The sequence below is a fragment of the Littorina saxatilis genome, linkage group LG2 (assembly GCF_037325665.1).
Source record: "Littorina saxatilis isolate snail1 linkage group LG2, US_GU_Lsax_2.0, whole genome shotgun sequence".
NCBI classification, from domain to species: domain Eukaryota; kingdom Metazoa; phylum Mollusca; class Gastropoda; order Littorinimorpha; family Littorinidae; genus Littorina; species Littorina saxatilis.
This window is the reverse complement of record NC_090246.1, coordinates 35192519-35213647: the sequence shown is the minus strand read 5'-3', so window position 1 is coordinate 35213647 and position 21129 is coordinate 35192519. Positions and strand designations below refer to the sequence as shown.

General features: G+C 45.7%; 1 protein-coding gene across 3 annotated transcripts in view; it reads right to left on the bottom strand.

Moving 5' to 3' along the window:
* Positions 1 to 10218: 10218 nt before the first annotated feature.
* The window catches only part of LOC138958835 (MICAL-like protein 2), a 53822-nt gene continuing 42911 nt past the window's right edge, over positions 10219 to 21129 (bottom strand). Inside the window, exons 8-12 of one of the 3 annotated variants that reach the window (XM_070330139.1) lie at positions 19742 to 19838; positions 19351 to 19424; positions 17762 to 17876; positions 16606 to 16652; positions 10219 to 13546 (exon numbers count right to left, since the gene is read on the bottom strand). In XM_070330139.1, coding sequence (XP_070186240.1) covers positions 13440 to 13546; positions 16606 to 16652; positions 17762 to 17876; positions 19351 to 19424; positions 19742 to 19838 — 440 coding nt within the window. In that variant the 3' untranslated portion in view covers positions 10219 to 13439. Of the gene's footprint in view, positions 13547 to 16605; positions 16653 to 17761; positions 17877 to 19350; positions 19425 to 19741; positions 19839 to 21129 lie in introns of those variants that run through there. The other 2 variants (XR_011453524.1, XM_070330140.1) reach the window with 2 other exon arrangements.

The window sequence follows — 21129 nt, the reverse complement described above, 5'->3', positions numbered from 1 at the left end:
GTGGATTTCGAATTCGGTCGTTCTCCTGGGCATTCGGGCTTTCAGCCTCTGTTGGGTCAGCAGCAGCCACCCTGGGACAGGCTGATCTTTCTTAACCCAGTGTGGGATTTTCAGTGGGGCGACCACCCCCAACCCAGCGCGTCCCCGGGTGGCGGATAGGGGAACGGTCTTCAGATATGGAGATCAGCCGCTTGCGGCCGCGGACCAAACTGGCTCCGGGTGGGATCCCGGAAAATCCTCCCCCCTGTGCTCTCAGGGTAGGACGTACGGGCCATGAGCTAAGGGTGAGGTAACCCCGACAGAAAACCCCGAATGCTGAAGACGGAGGACCCGGGCCGCACGGCGCATTCTAACAAACCACGGGTACACGCACTTACGCAAATGATGACACAATCAACCAGCACAGATGGAAATGGCGCTCGCCCATTGAGGACCCCCCAGGGTGGAGCAGCGTCGGGTCCCATGCCTCAAAGGGACCCAGCCCCAACTACTGGAGGTCCCTCCCGTCCGTCTTGTCACGCCAGGGGACGCGGGAGGAAAGTGACTGGCACCACCACAACCAGGAAGAAACCCAGTCAGCAGCGACCTTTTCAGGTCATGCACTGGAACGCAGAAAGTATCCTGAACAAGAAGACTGAGTTGGAGCATATCCTGCATGAGAAGAACATCAACATCTGCTGTATTCAGGAGACGCACCTGACACCCCAAAAGTCCTTCAAAGTGAGAGGCTACCAATGCCTTAGGTCCGACAGAACAGACCGAAGCAAAGGAGGAATCCTGACCCTCATCAGGAACAACATCAATGCCTGTTTGATAGAAACGCACATGGAGGACTCCGAATATCAGGTGATTCGAATCCAGACGAAGACATCAGAATTCCATCTTGTCAACTTCTACTGCCCCAATGATAGACACCTCGCCCTTGACACGATCCCCGCAAAGGCCTCCAACCTCATCGTGGTGGGTGACTTCAACAGTCATTCACAGAGTTGGGGATATGACCACCTGGATCGGAGAGGAGAAGAGGTGGAGAACTGGCAGGATGACAAAGGTCTCATCCTTTTGAACAGTCCCTTTGACTGCCCTACATTCTACTCCAGAAGATGGCACACTACATCAACTCCTGACCTAGCCTTCTGCACGGAAGACATGCACCAGCTAACCAGCAGAGAGGTCGGAGAACAGCTAGGTGGAAGTGACCATCGGCCAGTCTTTTTGACCCTGGGCATGGAGTCCTGCACTGAAGCTTCCTTCCCACGGTGGAACTACAAAAGAGCGAACTGGTTCCTCTTTAGACACCGCACCAGCGAACTCACCAAAGACATCAGAGTCGAGGGTCGAGACATCAACATGGTGGCGAAGGACTTCAACATGAGCATCCTCAGAGCAGCGCGTGAGTCCATTCCCAGGGGTGCCAGGAGAGACTATAAGCCTTACTGGAGCAATGAATTGCAGGAACTGGATGATGATCTGGCAGACGCCAGAAGGGAAGCAGAAGTCAACCCGTCACAAAACAACAACATCCGCCTCCAGGAAGCCAAAGCCAAATTTCTCAAAAAGAAGCTACAGGCAAGACGGAGAAGCTGGCAAGAGAAAACAAGCTCTCTGAACCTTGAGAAGGATGGCAGAAAGCTCTGGAGGCTCACCAAGCAGTTGAATGATGAGAACACCAGCAGAGGAAAGATCACATTAGAAGAGAACGGGAAGGTGCTAACTGGAAAGCATGCTGCCAACCAATTTGCTGAAAGCTATGCAGCTGAGAGCAACCTCCATGTTAGCCCCGAGAAACAGAGAGAAGCAAGAAGAGAGAAAAGAGAGAGACCTGCCAGACAGTCGACAGTGGACGCCATGAGTCAACCACTCACACTCCACGAGCTGCACTCAGCTTTGAAAAAGTCAAAGGCGAAGAAGTCCCCTGGCCCAGACGGCATCACCAACGAGATGTTAACCCACCTTGGTAGTGCAGCAGAGAACAAGCTACTCGAGGTCTTCAACAGCAGCTGGCAAGGAGGATCGCTACCACAACTCTGGCGAGAAGCGATCATGATCCCCATCTTAAAAAAAGGGAAGGATCCAAAGAAGGCCACCAGCTATCGCCCAATCAGCCTCACCAGCTGTGTTGTGAAGACCCTGGAGAGAATTGTGAACGAGCGCCTCAGGTGGTACCTGGAATCCAGGAACCTCCTCGCCCCTGAACAAGCTGGATTCCGACAGTTCCGCAGCACTGAAGATCAGGTCACTTACCTGGCGCAAGAAGTTGAAGATGCCTTTCAGGAACAGAAGCTGGTCTTCGTCACCTGGATAGATCTTCAGAAGGCCTTTGACAAGGTCTGGAAAGATGGACTCCTTGTAAAACTGCTGAGGAAAGGCGTGTCCAGCAACATGTACCAGTGGATTCGCTCTTACCTCTATAACCGCAGGGCAAGAGTTAACGTCGACCAGACCAAAAGCAAGAAGTTCCTCCTTCGTCATGGCGTCCCTCAGGGTGGAGTCCTCTCCCCCACACTCTTCCTTCTCTTCATCGACGATCTGGTGTCTGAGATGCCCAAGGGGATCAAAGCTGCTCTCTACGCAGACGACCTTGTGATCTGGTGCAAGGAGGAGCACGCAAGTACTGCCACCTACAGAATGCAGCAAGCGGCAGATAGGCTGAACGCATGGGCAGAAGATTGGTGCGTCTCCATCAACAAGGAGAAATCCTCCACCACCCTATTCACACTGTCGCCAAAGCAGAAAGCCGGAACCATTAGGCTTGGTGGAACTCCTCTGAGAGAGGATGAAGAAGCAACGTACCTTGGTGTCACCTTTGATAGACGGCAGACCTGGAAACCACACATTGCACAGGCAGAGACGAAGGCCCGGCGCAAGCTAGCCATACTCAGGAAGCTGGCAGGTACCACCTGGGGAGCGAACGAGAAGATACTGAAGACAGTATACCAGGGAACAATCAGACCCCACCTCGAGTACGGCTCCACAGCGTGGTCAACCTCAGCCAAGACAAACCTGCAGACCCTTGACCGTGTGCAAAACCAGGCCCTCCGACTCATCACCGGTGCAATGAAATCCACGCCCATCAAGGAAATGGAGAAGCTTACCACCATCCAACCCCTCTGTCAGAGAAGAGAAGCCAAGACTATGGTACAGGCCGAGAAGCTCAAGTGCCTACCCGACCACCCCATGAAGCACAGACTGAGCAACCTCACCAAGAACCGGCTTAAACGGAGCAGTTTTGTACACGAGAGCAAGAGACTTTCTCGACAGTACAGGGAAGTCCTTCCACAGAACACTCTACCTCTGACTCAAGAAGAAGAGGAAACCCCCAAGGCAACAGAGACACCAGGCATCCAGATCTGCACCAGTGTTCCACATGTTACCTCAGGAGAAGATCAGAATGACACAGCTCGACAGGCACTCACCTTAGCCCTGATCGACGAACAGTACCCAAAAGAGGCGTGGATCCATGTATACACCGATGGATCAGCAACTAACGCCGTGCTCAATGGAGGTGCAGGCATTCTCATCCAGTTCCCTGGGGGACATACAGCTACATCCAGCGTTGCCACTGGCAAACACTGCACAAACTATAAAGCAGAAGCAGAAGCTCTCATGCAGGCCGCCTCCTTCGTTCAGGACTCCGCAGACCCTTGCTACCAAGTTGTCTTCCTCTCGGACGCCCTTTCAGTCCTTCAGGCCCTAGAGAACGACAAACTCCCACAGCTGGCCAAAGCATTAAAGATGGTCAGACAAACCAGAAGAGTTGTCCTCCAGTGGATACCAGCACACTGTGGGATACCAGGAAATGAAAGGGCAGATGAGCTGGCAAAAGAAGGAGCCGTGGAAGACCAACCTGAAAACAGTGTCAGCTTTAGTGAGCAGAAGACAATCATCAAGGCATTGATGAGGCCAAGGACAAACAGAGATGACTACCACACAATGTCCAGAAAGCAGCAAGTCAACCTCATCAGGCTGCGTACTGGCCACAACAGGCTCAATGCTCACATGAACCGAAAGTTCAAGCTGGCGCCATCACCAACCTGTGCCTGCGGTCAAGAGGACCAAACAGCGGAACACATCTTACAGCGATGTCCCTTACTAGATGAGGAACGAAAAGAAGTGTGGCCGTCACCAACTCCCTTGCAGACCAAACTATACGGCAGTCGACAGGAGTTGGAGAAAACGACAACATTTATCACCAGTGCTGGACTGATTGTGTAACCTCTGCGAACGCCAAGAAGAAGAAGAAGAAGAGCAGCAGCCACCCACTCCGGTGGTGACTGCTAGCTCCTCCCTTCAGCTGCCTTCGGTTGCTGGCGTTTCTCACCCTCCTCTTGGCCAGGGTATGAGTTTCGTTGATGACCAACAGGAGGGGCGTTTGGCTTCCGGCCTGTCCTCGCAGCGTCATTTGTCCGGTTCCTTGGGCTATGAGCCATCCCCTTCATGTGGCGCTTCGGACCTTGGGTCTGTGGACGAGGAGCAGCTGCCTTCGGCGGCTCCGGCCAGCTTCAGGGTGGCGCTTGAAGCTGCCGCGGAAGTCACTTCGCATTATTTCCCGGAAGGGGCTTCGTCTTCGGCCGCGCCTTTGGCGTTGGGTCCGTCGGCGATGGCTGACTTCTGGGGGGCGAAGGAGGAGGACAGCTACTTCCGGTTCGAAGAATCACCGTCAGTAGCTTTCCAGCTTTCTCGTTTGTTCGCCAAGCCCGCTCCTGCCGGCAGCGGGTTGCCTCCAGCAGCAGTTCCGCTTCTGGTGCCGTATGGCACAGCTCCGGAGCATGCTTTGCCTTACCTGGCTGCTGCGACACAGGCAGACTTCTTCGTGCCCTTGGCGGGTCAAAGGAAGTTGCCTTGGCCTAAGGCTTCACGGAACCTTCTTTCGTCCTTTGCTCTGCCGCGTGCACCGCTTCCGGTCACGCCGGCATTGCTCCCTCTTTTGACGAAGCCTTTGCAGAAGGATTCCGTTCTCCCTCTTTCGGAGCGGTCTCTCATGTCCTCTGAGGAGGTGGGAAGGCAGCTCTTGGAACTCAGTTCCATTTCGGAGACTATCCTGCGGGCTCTTTCACGTGCTCTTACGGAGTCTTTAGCTCCCTTTACCTTGAGTAAGGAGCAAGATTCGGAGGACATATCCACACTCCTCTCCACGCTGGCAAGGGTGAACGAGGAACAGATGAGATTGTCCTCTCTGCAGTACGTACACTTTGTCTCGTGCAGAAGGGACTTGTTTCTCGCCCACTCCCAGTTCTCTGAGGAGTCGACGAGAAACACTCTCAGATCGTCACCCTTGGTGGATGGTGCTCTCTTCGGCAACCTGGCCTCTGATGCCAGGAAGCAGGAGATTGACACCAACAGAGAACAGCAGTTCTCGTCTTTTGCGCTTCAGTCCCTGAAGCAGCCCAAGCAGGCTGCTCCTCAGCGGGCTCAGCACAAACAGGCTAAGACCTCTGCTCAGGCACATCCTGCTTCCTGGAAGAGATCTAGTGCCCCTTCCCGCGGGTCGGGCAAGAGATCTGCTTCGAGGAGGGGTAGGGGCTCTTCCAGTGGAAAGCCCCACCCCCAATGAAGCGTTCCCGGCTTCACGCCCCCCCCGCCCTCCACCTTGGTGATGGCGGGGGGCCTTGCTCGGGCACTTCCACATTGGCTGGCCGTCATACGCAGCCGATGGTTAGTGGGTGTCGTGAAGTCGGGATTCCGCTTGCTGTGGCTGGGGGACAAGGCCCCTCTTACCAGGTGTCCTCCAGCCTTCAAGCCCCCCTTCTCACAGGAGGCAAGGGCCGTCCTCCAGTCGGAGGTTGCCTCACTGATAGAGAAGGGCGCGGTGGAAGCGGTCTCGGACCACAGCTCCCCGGGGTTTTATGGACGGCTTTTCGCGGTCCCCAAAGCTTCGGGAGCTTGGCGTCCTGTCTTGGATCTTTCGTTTCTCAACAAGTTTCTGAGAACGATTCGATTCAAGATGGAGACTCCTGCCTCGGTTCGGGACGCTCTCCGCCCAGGAGACTGGGTGACCTCGATAGACTTGACGGATGCGTACTTCCATATTCTGGTGCATCCCGCCGACCGGAAATGGCTCCGTTTCCGGTGGGCCAGTCAAGTCTACCAGTTCCGCGCACTTCCTTTTGGGCTGTCCCTTGCCCCATGGATCTTTACCATGGTGGTGAGGCAGCTCTGCGCGCTGGTGAGGTCACAGGGAGTGCGGCTGCGAGCATACCTCGACGACTGGCTCATCATGGGCCAGAGCGAGGCTCTCTGCAGGCAGCACACTCTCTTGGTTCTCCGGGAGGCCAGCTTGCTGGGATTCTCGGTCAACCAGACGAAGTCAGAGCTCGTGCCGTCTCAGTCATTCACTTACCTGGGGATGACGTTCAATACGGTCACCTGGACTGTCCAGCCTTCGCAGAAGCGGGTGGACAAGCTCCAGGCTCTCATCCGCTCTACTTCGCTTCTCCTGAGGGCTCCCCTTCGGACTTTGGCCTCCATCCTGGGGCAGATGGAGTCCATGGCCCTTCTGGTTCCACTAGGGAGAGTTCACAAACGCCCGCTTCAGCACGCGCTGAAGCCGTTGGTGGACTCTCCTTGTGTGGATTGGAACACTCTGGTTCCCCTTGGGGATTGGTTCCAGGCTGCAACCCTCCCGTGGCTGGACTCGGGATGGGTATGCAGGGGGGTTCCCATTGTTTCCCCCCCTCCCAACATGGACCTGTTCACAGACGCGTCCTTGCTGGGTTGGGGGGCTCACACGGACCGGCTCACGGCCTCCGGACTGTGGTCTGCGGAACAGAGCACATGGCACATCAACTCGCTGGAGTTGGAGGCCGTGTTCCTTGCTCTGGTCGCGTTCCTCCCTTCCCTGGCAGCCAAGCGCGTGCGTCTGTTCACAGACAATACGACAGTGGCTGCCTACGTGAACAAGCAGGGAGGTTCGCGGTCCCCCACTCTCTCCCGCAGAACGTGCGAGATCCTCTCCTGGTGCTCCCAGCGGGGGATCTCTCTCTCAGCGCGTTACCTGCCAGGGAGCCTCAACACACTGGCGGACGCGCTCAGCCGCTCCGACAGGGTGTTGCAGGCGGAATGGACCATCACGCATGGTGCCCTTCTCCGCCTTTGGGCTGTGGCCCCGAAGCCTGTGGTGGATCTCTTCGCCACCAGATTCTCCAGGCGCCTTCCGGTGTTTGTCTCCCCCTTCCCCGATCCGGAAGCATGGGGGACCAACGCCTTGGACATCCCCTGGACAGGGCTGGAGGCTTACGCCTTCCCGCCCTTCCAGCTGCTCAGCCAAGTCCTCAGGAAGACGGAATTGGAGAGGCCGTCTCTGCTTCTGGTCACCCCTCTGTGGCCGTCTCAGCCCTGGTTTCCGGACCTGCTGAGACTCGCACACGGCCCTCCAATTCCTCTCTCTCTGGTACCAGGCGAACTCGTTCAGCCTCGCACCGGAGTTCCTCACGGGCACCCGCAGTCTCTCAATCTTCACGCGTGGAGACTGTGAGGTCCGCTCTCAGGCGGTCTGGGGCTTCCGACCGCACTTTGGAGTTGGTGCAGCGCTCACATAGGGCCTCCACCTCCTCAGTGTATTCATCGCATTGGCGTGCCTGGGTCACCTGGTGTCAGGCTCATGGGCTGAACCCGGTGGCTCCTCGTACTATGCACGTAGCCAACCACTTAGCGGATTTGTCTTCCCAGGGGGCTTCTTCCTCCTCTCTGAAGGTTCGCAGGTCGGCGATCGCCTCGACTCTTAAACAGATTGGGCATACCATCAATGTTAGCGGAGTCGTTGCTGGGGTTATTAAGGGCGCGTCTTTGCAGGATGTTAAGCGCTCTTCTCTGCCCAAGTGGGATCTTTTCCTTGTCCTCGAGTTCTTGCGCTCGGCGGACTTCGAGCCGCTGGAGGGCTCTAGCCTCGCGAACCTTACTCGTAAGGCTCTGTTCTTGCTACTTCTGGCTTCGGCCCGCAGAGGTAGCGAGATACACGCTCTTTCAGGCAGTCCGCAGGACATTGGCCGAGAGCGTGACGGCTCCTTGTCTTTGCATTTCCGGGAGGCCTTTCTGGCCAAAAATCAGACACCGGATCAGCCTTCTCCCTGTGTCCTTGTGAGGCCCCTGTCTCATATTGTGGCGCATGATGACCCAGACATGGTCAATTGCCCGGTTAGGGCCCTAGAGGCCTATTTAACCCGCACTCAGCCCATCCGGTCGAGCTCCCAGAAGCTCCTCTTTATTTCCTTGAATACGTCCATGGACAGAGATATCACGAGGACTACCTTGGCCAGGTGGGTGTCGGCTCTCATAAAACAAGCTTATGTGTGGAGTCTGGCACAAAAGGGGGGGGCTCAGCCTGCCTTCCCTCTCGAGTCGGCTAGAATGCACGAGTCCCGGGCATGGGCATCGTCTTTGGCTGTTTTGAGGTCACGAAGACTTGACGACGTCCTGCGCACAGCATACTGGCGTTCAGACGACGTCTTCATCTCGTTCTACTTGAGAGACATCGCCGCGGTCTGCCGCGACGGCTCAAGGACCCTCCCTGCACTGGTGGCAGCGGGGCAATGCCTCTCCAGATCATAACAGTGAGTTTGAAATTTTTTTTTACTTCTTACCCACCACCTTGTTGGAGTTATCTGCTAATATGTGACTCGGAGTAAGAATATGTAATTTAATCGAAAATTTTTAATTAAATTTTCATTTGATTAATATACTTACCCGAGTCACATAGGTAAGTCCCTCCCACCTTCCCCGCTTGTAGTTTCTTTGGATTCTAGAAGTCGAATGAGGGTGTCTCGTACTGGGTACGAGATCTGTGGCGTGACACGCTACGGGAGGCAACCCAGGGTAGCAAGCTTGCTACTTTTTTAGCTTGGGTTGCTTCCCTTAGACTATAGACGGGATAGCGTTTTCAGTTAACCTAGCATCTCGACTGCGTCAATGCTAATATGTGACTCGGGTAAGTATATTAATCAAATGAAAATTTAATTAAAAATTTTCGATTATGTCTCACAGCATAGGCATAGAAAGACAGAAATGAGTTTTGGGGGACGAAATAACAGGCACAAAACAAGACTGAAAACACAATTGCCTTTTCACACATACCCTACACATGCATGCGCGCAGAAGATAGATCCAATGCGTTTCGTGTCTTTTTCTGGTTGAATGCATTTAACAAAGTATCAACCAACTTTTCTGAATCTTTCAATGAAAAAAATTAACTTTTTTTTAACCAAACAGCACAAACCAACGAAAGCTAAACACACAAACACACGCGCGCACTAACACAGATTGAATGCAAAGCGCGAACGAACACGGAGAATTTTTGTAGGTGAGGTCGTGGGAGAGTCCACCCGAAATGTTCCACAGGGGAACTGGTTGTGTTTGGATTGTTCATTTTCTCAGTTTTGAAAGAATATTTTCCGAATTTGGGGCACACTTTTGTCTTTTGGTTCGTTTATCTTGTCGAAGTAACATTCGAGTGTTTCTAAATCCAAACCTTCCATCACCGCTGGTGCAGATTAGACCTGCCTGACGGTCTGCGTGCGTGTTAGAGCTGAAGACGAAGCCTCAATCGCCAAAGCGTCACCCATCTGTCGGTTCTGAGCATCGGATGTACGTTGATACGTGATAAGATCCGCACGGAACTGTTTATGCAACTTTTCCTACTCACAGGTGTAAGGTTCGATCTTTTGTTTGCAATTTCGTCCTCTGTGTACGTAGCAAAGCGTTTCGCCATTTTCGGTTTTTGTTGCAGACGACGATAGTGAAAGTAGTACCTATTGTTTTGTTTTGACCTTTCGTATTCAGGGTTTGGTAAAGGGACTGTGTCGTGTAAGTGGAAAGTTGACGAAGCTTTTGAAAACAGAAATTGAATGAAGAAGAAAATGTGGCTTTCATATATATATATATATATACAGGAGAACGGGGTTGGTGTTATTCTTTTTCCATCAAACACGAAGTACACAGATAAAACGTGGTTGACTGACCAAGGCCTGTTGGCACACTATTCAGAATACACAACAAAATGTAACAACACTTTGATACCCATTTGTTTACGTTCGTGATCACTTGAATTGAATACCAAAAGCATTAGTGTTTAAAGCGTGTAACATTACAATCTTGCACACGGTTGCTTTAGTAGTGGCAAAGAAGGAATGCGTGTGACATTCTATACTATCTTTGTAGTGGGACCATAAATGTCCTCACACACACACACACACACAATAAGCACCATTTTCTGTAGATACAAAGTTATCACAATGTAAACATGCATTTTATTTCCTTGTTATGCTAATCAGAATCAGATGTCAATCATACAATCATGTATTGACAAGTCTGAAAGATTTGGACCCAGTGAATATAGGCAAATACAATGCTTTGAAAGATAGTGTCAGCAAGAACATCCCCTGCTCATTTTTTGTTCAAAGCTTGAAGAACAAAACAATCAGCATACATTCACCAATCTCAAGCTATATTTTGAAAAGAGAAATGTCTGTTCAAGTGTGCTGCTGACCATGATAAATCTTACCATTTAGTACACGCTGCCAGGGAAAAACTGTAACACAATAAGTATTTCATATCTATAACAGATTAAAATCAAACAATTTGCTGAAATGGCAATTCAAATTGGGGGAAAACATCATTAATTAATGCATACACAAATTCCCCTACAACTGGCAAACAGACACTGTTTGGAATTGTCCCAACCGATAGTGTCCCTATCTTGCAGGTGTCCCTTCATAGCAGGGAGATTTATGTCAAACTTAAAGACAAGAGACACGTGAATGTGTCCTTTACCTTAAAATGAGCCCGCCTTCCATTACAGCTTCTACTGAACACACTATATATGCTGTTGAAAAGATAGGGAAGGCATAGTTGACTTTTACAGATAGCTGATGAAACAATGTCTGAGACTGGGGAGATCTTCAAATTTTAATCAGAATGTCTACTCCAGTACCATTTATGCTTGAAATAAACTGCAGAGGTTGTTGCTTCAATTTAGTCCTGAAAAATAGACAGAGCAGGAAAAAAGCAATATTAGTGAGAAAAAAAGATGAAAGTTGATGAAAAGGGGAAAACTTACTTCTGGTTAGAAAAATCTGATTGAGATCTCCCACTTGGGGATCAAGTCATATTCCTTGATTTATGAATACAAGTAATGTGTATTAGTTTACCTCAAATTACCAGAAATTCCACAACAATAATCATGAAAGACTGCAAGTCAACGGATCACAATTTATTCCACAAACATTTTGGTTTACAAAAACAATGCATGTGGAAATGCCTCAAGTCTTAAATATCAGGCAAACAGATTGCATGTAGGCACTTTTCAGGCACTAATTAATTTGTTCAAAACTGAAAAAATCGTTGTGCACAAAAACATGCAGGCAGATGTTTGAAAGCCCACATGTTGAAGGAAATGACTAGAGATCTTTATTGTAAAAACATTATTATACATTGTTTATATTGTTGTTATTTGAGGCAAGAAATATGCTTCAAGGTCAAAAGCAAAGAATGTCGCAGAGAAAAAAGACACATTGAGCCAAGAAAGACCAACATTTTGTCAAAATAGGTAAAAGAGATAGCAAGATAAATATCTGTATAATCAGCAAATTGGGTATGCGTGAGATACGTGGTAATGAGACAGTCGCCAACAGATAAAAACTTCAAAGCATTGCACTTCTCCAAAGACCCAGCATGGTCTCTCTTTTCATAAAACATTACAAGCAAGTTTAACATCTTTCTTTCAAAGACCAATGACTGTAAAGCACTAATTAAGGCAAAGATGAATATATTTGCAATTTTTTTGATAATCTGACACATCTATTTTGTGTATGCAACTGTTTACAAAAGTTGAGGCAAATACCTCAGGCACTTAAATGGCATTTTGATTATACTCTTTCATTTCCTACAGTTTACTGAAAGTCGTTTATGTACTGTCTTGGAAGAATCAGAATACGCTCATAACTGGCTAAGTAATGCTACACATCAATCTATAGTAATTTCCAAGAGAGCACTGAATGCAGGACAAAATTCCCAACAACTCATTGTGTGCATACAAAGTGAACACTACCAAGCTAAACTGATTTAATGCAGGTTTCCTTGGTGTCCGAACACGATGCGAATGAAAGCTGAATGCATAAGTTAACCGTACAATTATAAATCCCCATTGTTTAAATAATATCAACACATGAACACCCCTGCTTTTTGCAGTTCAAAATCACAAATTCTTAACATCAGTAAGGCAGTCTTTAACTTTTTTTCACATACGATAACAAGCACATAACTATACATGTTCTTAACAAGCTCAGTAATCAAAATGATCATTAACAATTAACATATAAGGCAAAACAACACACGTAACAATTCTTTATACACAAGCAACACAGTGCAACATTGCAACAGCCACCCAGGTCAAATCTGTAAGTAAAGGGTGTAATGTAACAGCGGATAGGCTATTCTTGCAGATCAATATTGAAAGCTTGACAAAAAGAATGACTGAATAAAAACTGGTTGTGTTGCAGGAGAATGTTTTGGGGTGTGGTATATTCTTCTTCTTCTGCGTTCGTGGGCTGAAACTCCCACGTACACTCGTGTTTTTTGCACGAGTGGAATTTTACGTGTATGACCGTTTTTTACCCCGCCATTTAGGCAGCCATACGCTGCTTTCGGAGGAAGCATGCTGGGTATTTTTGTGTTTCTATAACCCACCGAACTCTGACATGGATTACAGGATCTTTTTCGTGCGCACTTGGTCTTGTGCTTGTACACACGGGGGTGTTCGGACACCGAGGAGAGTCTGCACACAAAGTTGACTCTGAGAAATAAATCTCTCGCCGAACGTGGGGACGAACTCACGCTGACAGCGGCCAACTGGATACAAATCCAGCGCGCTACATCCCCGCCCGGGGTGTGGTATAAAAGCGGCCAATCAAAAGCATGTACAGCAGACATAGGCCGATTCAAGTTTTTTCATTTTATCTGAATAAATTTCAAATTGCCCAGATTAATTTCAAATCAGATTTACCTGGAAGTTTATACTCGTTATGCCATACTCGTTAAAATAGCTGGAAAAAGCATACAATTAATCACATGGCTTGAAGAAATAACCAACCAGGAGTAACAATAACACCATCTGAACCAAAACGTATCGGGAAATGTACATTTGTTTATTTTTGTAAATGTTTCAATAAGAATATGAGGTACAGTATCAGCATTTTTAACATGTGAACACTGAAGAAGAACAACATACTTGTATCTCAGAACAAGAGAATAACATGTTATTGATAATTCATTTGTGGCTGATTTTTTGGCAACATCAATTTACAACAAAGTGAAATGGCATGGTGGCAATACGGAGAATGATGGTAGTTTAATATGCTTGGAGGAGGGGCTGGAGAGACGAGGGAAGGGGAGGGGGGAGGGAAGTGAATGGAGGGGGGAGAAGCTGGTGTGGTGAAGCTTGTGCTAACTCAAGCATAGAACTTGGAAGACTTCACTTTTCCTTTCTTGTCTTTCTTCTTTCCGCCTTTTTCTGGTGATTTCACTGGAGACGAGCTGGTGCTGTCCCTTCTGTAACCTGAAGAAGAAGAAAAAGATAACCAACATAAGTTTTCATTTCCACTTCATTCCATTAAACTACATTACACACCACTCATAAACCCTACAATTTCTCAAACAAAACAGAAATGAAATGCTTGCCCTTGTGCTCAGGGGTGGTGGCAAGAGAGGGAGATTTCTAGAACAAGTACCCTACGTTTTAGAACTGATTTTTCTGGAAATTATCAAGGTCGTCAGTGGGTTTTTTTACTGTAGAAGCCAAGTAATGATATCTGTTGCAATAAACACCACTGGTAACTCCCACACTTGTTTGAACTAAACAGACATCAAATGCTGGCCCTTGTGCTGAGAGATGGTGGAGAGAAAGGCAGATTTCTGAAACTTACCAAAGTGGTACCTGTGATGAAAGGACACCCTTGGAACCAGCCTAGTGTCCCTACATTGCAGGTGGCCTGTCATGACAGGTATATTATTTTGGGTCATGATAATAGAAACAGTTTTTAACACTGTTGTCTTACCAGCCATTTGTTTTGTTAGATAACAGGCAAAGGGACATCCCTTTTGGAGGGGCCTCACATCACAGGTACCACTGTAGTACAAGAAGCTAATACTGGGGGTATAAGGAGCACTATGAATTAGTACTAAATATCCTGAATTACTAACTGTTACCTAAGGTTTTGTTCAAATGTTCCCTCTTTTTGACTCTTTAGAAAATCAAACAGGATTTAAATAGTACTCTGGATCAAATTTAATGTTATAACAGCTTGCTAAAGGCCATGAGAATTGATCCTCTAGGTCAGAAGGAATCTAGACACACCATGTCAGAAGGACACAATTACATTAGAAAGTTCTTGAAAACAGATTTATTGAAAAAATAAAATTAAACTATTGGGCAATTTCTTAATACCATAAACCATAAAATAAAAAAATGAGCTGCAAACCTTATCACCGAAAATTACTTCCCCTACCTCCAACAGAGGAAATACATGCTGGTGTTTGTTTTCGGAGGTAATTAGAAGGGACAAAACTATGATAGAGCTCTCTGCTAGATACATCTGACAAAACACTCTTGAAGAAAAAAACAAAAAGGGCATGCATGCTGAAACCTAGCTCATGAACAACAGTTTTTGTCAAACATGCAATGAACTGAACCGCCGAATACCATTGAGACAAATGGGATGCATGACTTTTTTTTTTTATCTCTGAGGTTGTTGTCATGAAGCACAATGTAATTCATAAGATCCGAAAATACACAAAACAAACCAAAAATATATAATATATATAGAAAACAAAGAAAAAAGAGAAAACAGGGAAGAAGATTTCAAAACAACATTTCAATTCTATTTTTAAGAGAACATGCATTTTATGCTAAACCTTATCCAGCAGAATAAGAATTGAAACGAGAATCCAGAGCTGCAGTTAGGTGCTGGGAGACAAGAAATAGAGTTTTGCCAAATAACCATCACTGGGGTGCATAAAAATGGAAAAATTGAAGTAAAAAACATTGTGGTACCCACTCTACCTCAGAAGATACTATACTACACAGCTAAATCCAGGGCAAAGGATGGACAAAACCATTTGTCTAACAGACTTTCTCCTTGGCTGTTTTCCCTTTATTGAGCCTTGTAAACAGAGCACAAGCATTGTTAGTGACAGAAATAAAAGCTTCTGAGAATGACAGAGTCCGCAACCAGATATTAACAAGAAGAGCAAACGCTCGATCGAGTCACTTTCGCAGTTCTGAATATTATATGAGGCATCAGATGGACAGGAAGAAATTGCTATTCACAACACAATACAGATGTAAATAATTTGATGTAAAGAATAATCCTATAAAGTTTGAATCAAATCCGATGAATAGTTTCAGAGATATGATATTTCAATTTTTTTCCTTCAAGACATACCTGTGACCTTGAAAAAGGTCAAAGGTCAACAAAGCAGACGTCAAAGTGTAGAGGTCACTGGGAGTCACGTTCACATAAAATTTGAGCCCGGTCACTTTTATAGTTTCCGAGAAAAGCCCAACGTTAAGTTGTGTGTTGCCGAACAGAAAAGGCTAGTTATCTCCCTTGTTTTTCTGATAACGTTCGTAAAAGGCTACAGATGTAAATACTTTGATGTAAAGAATAATCCTACAAAGTTTCAATCACATCCGATGAACTTTGTCAAAGATATAAAATGTGTAATTTTTCCTTTGACGCTGACCTGTGACCTTGAAAAAGGTCAAAGGTCAACGAAACCATCGTTAAAGTGTAGAGGTCATTGGAGGTCACGACTAAACAAAATATGAGCCGGATCGCTTTGATAGTTTCCGAGAAAAGTCCAACGTTAAGGTGGTGTCTACGGACGGCCGGCCGGCCGGCTGGCCGGCCGGACAGACTAACACTGACCGATTACATAGAGTCACTTTTTCTCAAGTGACTCAAAAACTATATATTATATATAGTTATTCCCACTTTAATTTTTTGTTTATTCTCCTCGATTTGTATTTTGTATAACAGAGAAAATAAGTTCTAAGAGATGAAAAGCAGAAACAGTGCAAAAGATAATGACTAGAAACCACAGGGAAAGAAGAGGCAAGAATCAGGTAAGAAATCGATTACACCATTAACTTCACTGAATGTAAATTCCCCTCACTCCTCACTTCCTACCCCCTCCCCGCCCCCCCCCCCCTCCCTCCCCCCTCCAATGAAAAAAAAATCTCTTCTCACAATATAGGAGCTGACAGAAAAACATATCTTGGGCACTGTGATTTGGCAGAAGAAGATGGCAAGAGTGACATATCTAAACCACCAAAGTTTATTTGGGAGTACTCCCTTCTTTATACTTTTGCAGATTCCTTTTGTTGCAATTTGAAAATATAATAAATATGCAAACTCACGGCATAGTACATGTATGAAGAAAACTATGAAAACACATGGCCTTTGTGCCTTCTCAGTGAAGGAAATCAATCTCATGACAGAACTGGGAGCGAGGGAATATTTATTTTGATAGAAACCGTTTCAGAGATTTGTTTAATAATATCATCAGGGTCTATATCTTGCAACGAGTATTTACTGCTGTGGTGGAATACCATACCTTTTTCCTGGAGCACCTGTGCAATGTCCCGGTCCTCCTCTTCGTACCTGTAGAAAAAAAAAATTCAACTTGTTTTCAATATCAATCTGCTACACACGTCAAATAAATTGCGCTAAAAGACCCTCCTTTGGGTGAATTTTCCTGCTGAAGGTCCACTGCTTTTGGTGGAGTGTGGTGTTGCACAGTTCCATGTGCTGTACATTACTTGAAGGATGTGGTCCGTGGCTTTGGAGTCTATTCCATAAAGGCATTGTCTGTCTTGTGGAAGAAAAAGTGGAGCGAGAAGCACACGGTCCTCAACTAAAGATGATGACCCACTACCAAATTAACTAAAGAAAGTAAACGGTACCAAAGTCAAACTGATTTGATGCATACACTGAGGTTTCATTAGTGTCTGCAGGCCTTGAGGTGTTTGGTTTCATTAGTGTCTGCAGGCCTTGAGGTGTTTGGTTTCATTAGTGTCTGCAGGCCTTGAGGTGTTTGGTTTCATTGTCGGCGCTTGTGTTCACAAAATTCCGTTGTTGCTATGAAGGGTGGGCTCGTCCTACCGATACCCTGGTAAGCCCCTCTATTTATTTAACTTCCAAGTCATTCAACTGACTCGAGTCATTCAACTGACTTGTCTCATTCAACTGACTCCAGTCATTCAACTGACTTGAGTCGTTCGCAGAATTTGCCAGCTGTTTGCTATGTTTGTCTTTCAGTGACATACTGCACGAAGTTTGTTACAGTGACATGCCAAGTTTTCATCCTCATTTGACGAACTAGTCAGTTGATCATGGTTCTAGTACAGTGGTACCTGTTTTGAAACAGAAATCTGAGATATCTAGGTCTTAAAATGAATGAAAGAGTGTGACATGAAGTTCTTGTACATCATTGTAAAGAGTGTGAATGACGTTTTAGTTTAGATGTCAAGCGCTTAGAGCAAGCCTTTTTAACGAAAGTTTTTGATTTAGCGCTATATAAATGTTCTTATTATTATTATTATTATTATTAAAAGAGAGAGAGAGAGAAGTCTCAAAATGGAGGTTAATTTAGTGACACTAAGGAAGAAACATCTGACAAAATGAGGTCTCAAAATGGAGGGTCTTGAAACAGAGGTGCCACTGTAAGTCAGAAGACTGGTCTTTCATCCATACACAGAAGCTAATCTCACCTGAGTCTGTCCTCATCCATGCTGTCGACGATAGAGTTGCGTTGGTTAACAATGTCCAGTTTTCGGTCTATTAGGTAACCCTCTTCCTGCTTCTCTTCAAATGACTTGTCGTTATCTGCACAACACCAACAAAGTACGTCAAGCCATGAATAGAATCTTAACCCTTTCGCTGCCAATCAAAACTTGCGTATGTGCATTCCTGACTGACAGGGAATATTGGAGTTTGGGGTGTAATAATTCACAAAAAATTCTAGCTCCAAACTGGCAGTAGGTAGGTAAGTAAAATCTATGTTATTTTTAAAGGAGATTGAACCAAGAATCTGTTTTTAGTGTCTAATCATGGTAATAATAATTAGTTTGGCTTATAATGATGTTTAAATATGAACTTTTGAAAAATTAGTCCGGCGCATCTTCCGGTGCCTGAGGATCAAACACAGGTGGCTGTTTTGCTTGCTCCAAGAAAGGATTATAATCACTGTCATCTACCTGTTTCCAACGAATCGTCCGAAAGAAGATCTCCCCCTTCCCCTGTCAGTATCCATAATCATTTGCACGGCATGTAGCGTCAGTCCGGCTTTGTTTTTCCCTACTAGGGCCCGGTCGACTGTCACCGTTAGCCATTTTGACGAGTCGAGATTTCTCTCCCCTACCCTGTCGCCAAGGCCGAAAATAGCCTTCAGACGCAAAACCGTGTCACCATTTATGTTTATTCATGAGAATGAGGTATCCTTCCAAGCCATTGGCTGCTATTTGTGTGTCAGCAGTGACGTAGCATTTCTGGAAAATTCCTGAACGGAGAAGACGGGTAAACCCGTCTTAAGGCGCTGCGGCTGCATAAGCGCATGACGGGTATACCCGTCATAAGGCAGTCAAGGGTTTAAAGTAATATGTATGAAGAAATGAGAAGACAAGAGAGAGGGAGAGACCAAGAGAGAGAGAGAGAGAGAGAGAGAGAGAGAGAGAGAGAGAGAGAGAGAGAGAGAGAGAGAGAGAAAATGAATTTTGTTTTATTTTTCGAGGGTAACAAGAAAAGCATACAAATGCTTATTTGCATCTGGCCTTTGGCCTAAAGAGGGACTTATCTATTATTACTACTTCTACTACTATAAAACTGGTTACATGAGAGAGAGAGAGAGAGAGAGAGAGAGAGAGAGAGAGAGAGAGAGAGAGAGAGAGACTCATACTTTTGTTTTTGAGGGTAACAAGAAAAGCATACATATGCTCATTTGCATCTGGACTTCGGCCTATAAGAGGTACTAATCTACTATTACTACTTCTACTACTATAAAAACTCATTACATGAGAGAGAGAGAGAGAGAGAGAGAGAGAGAGAGAGAGAGAGAGAGAGAGAGAGAGAGAGAGAGAGAGAGAGAGAGTAAGCATGTGTATGAATATGTGCAAATTTAAAATTATGCTGTATCCAAATGCACATTATGTGTGTGTCATTCGTTTAATGGGAAGTTCCTTCAGAACATTTTGGCTGCTTATTGTGAACTTCATGTGCAGCAACCCATTTTTTCCTGGAGTGCCTGTGCTGTTCATATGAGAATGTTCATGCATGTTTCCTTAGCTTGCATGTGTGGCCGTACCTTCCAAGGTGAGGAGATAGCGTAACTGAGACTCTATCTGGCTCTGTTCATCCTCAAGTTCTTGCTCTCGGGACCTGCAACATAGCACATCAGTCAGACTTGTGTACACATACATAGCTACTGTCTGTATTGTGCTATACTGTTTCTATGTTTCATTTCACCAAGTGATGTGGCTTTTATCTTTATTCTGATGTTTAAACTGTGAGAAATGTTTAGTTAAGAATGAGTTACAGGTGGATGAAATAGAATAATAGAACAAATCTCTGGTATCCTTTACTCACATGTCATACACATAAGCGCGCACACGCACAAACACACACACACTGACACACACAGGTATGCATGCATGCACACACATCCACATCCACACACACAATGACTGAATACTGACATGTAGACAAGGTCGGTTTCTTTGCGAACCAGGTCGTTCTTATCGGTGACCAGCTGGAACCATTCCACCATCAGGTCATCTTCCTCCTCCACAACCGCTGTAAAACACACACATACATCATTACTACAATGCAAATCTACACCAAAATGTGCGAAAAATGCAATTTTATACACGCATCTCATGGAAGGTAATAATTTGGCTGTTTGCTGCAACGGACCAGCAATGTTCCCTTTATACAAGATGCTGAAATAAACTAGCAATGCTCAATATAGTGTCAGGAACAGGTAATGCTCGGTTTATACTAACTATGCAGCAATGAACCAGCAAGTTGCTCTATTTTACAATATGCTCCGATAAACCACTTAATTTATACAAAATGCTGCCATGGACCACCAATTCTCCCTTTTTGCAATATTTTGCACCAAACCAGGAATGCTCAATTGTTACAGTTGTGTTCTGCATTATATAATAATCACTTGAATTAAAGTCCTTGAAGACTTGGTGATTAAAGGATTGATGGAACAAAACATCTGTGGACTGTGAAGCGCAAGAAATAAGCGACATCCAACCCGGATAAAAGGATTTCTGTTGATGTTTTTTCCTGTCTGTACTTCATTCACAACCAACATTATACAGAAACATCTGTGCAACTCAAATACACAGCAGATGACTGCGAGAATTTGGAATGTTCCTTTCTTAAATTTGACAAGAAGACCACAGAAGTGCAAAAAAAAAGAAGACAAAAGCATATCAAATAGGTATTTTTGACATTTTAAAGTCATCTGGCGTTGTTCCACATAGATTGCCAAGACTGAAGCAGAACATAAAGAAACCAGACAACAACCACTACCTGAAAGAGATATGCCTGTTGCACAGCTTCACAAAAGTCTTGTTTTTATAAGTTTAAATTGTAACATTAATCGAGAATCATCAAAGCAGGGGAGAACTTGAGAATTACAGTCACTCTCAAAACAATTTCCTTCATAGATAATGTCTCAAAATGTGTTTCCTCATTTGAGTTTTTTCTTTTCTTTAAATTACAGAATCTTAAGTAAATTCTGTGGTGAACCACTTTCTGTGCACAAAAAATGTGTATTCAGAGGACAATAAAACCAAAAATTTAAATTCAACCTGGCCACCATTTCAAAAGAAGAGGACAATATAGAAACTGAAGTATATCAAAGATTGTGAAAGAACAAAAATATTTTAGTTTCAGTTCCAGACATCATGAAAAGTTAATCTTTCTCCCTTAGTTTTCCAGTAAAAGATTAAAAAAACAAAAAAAACAGAAGAAAAAACCAGAAACTGAAAACACGGCAGCCACTGTGAAGAAAACGAATTAGAAAAGCACTGTTAATTGAAATTTCACACTCGTGAAACTGCAGGTG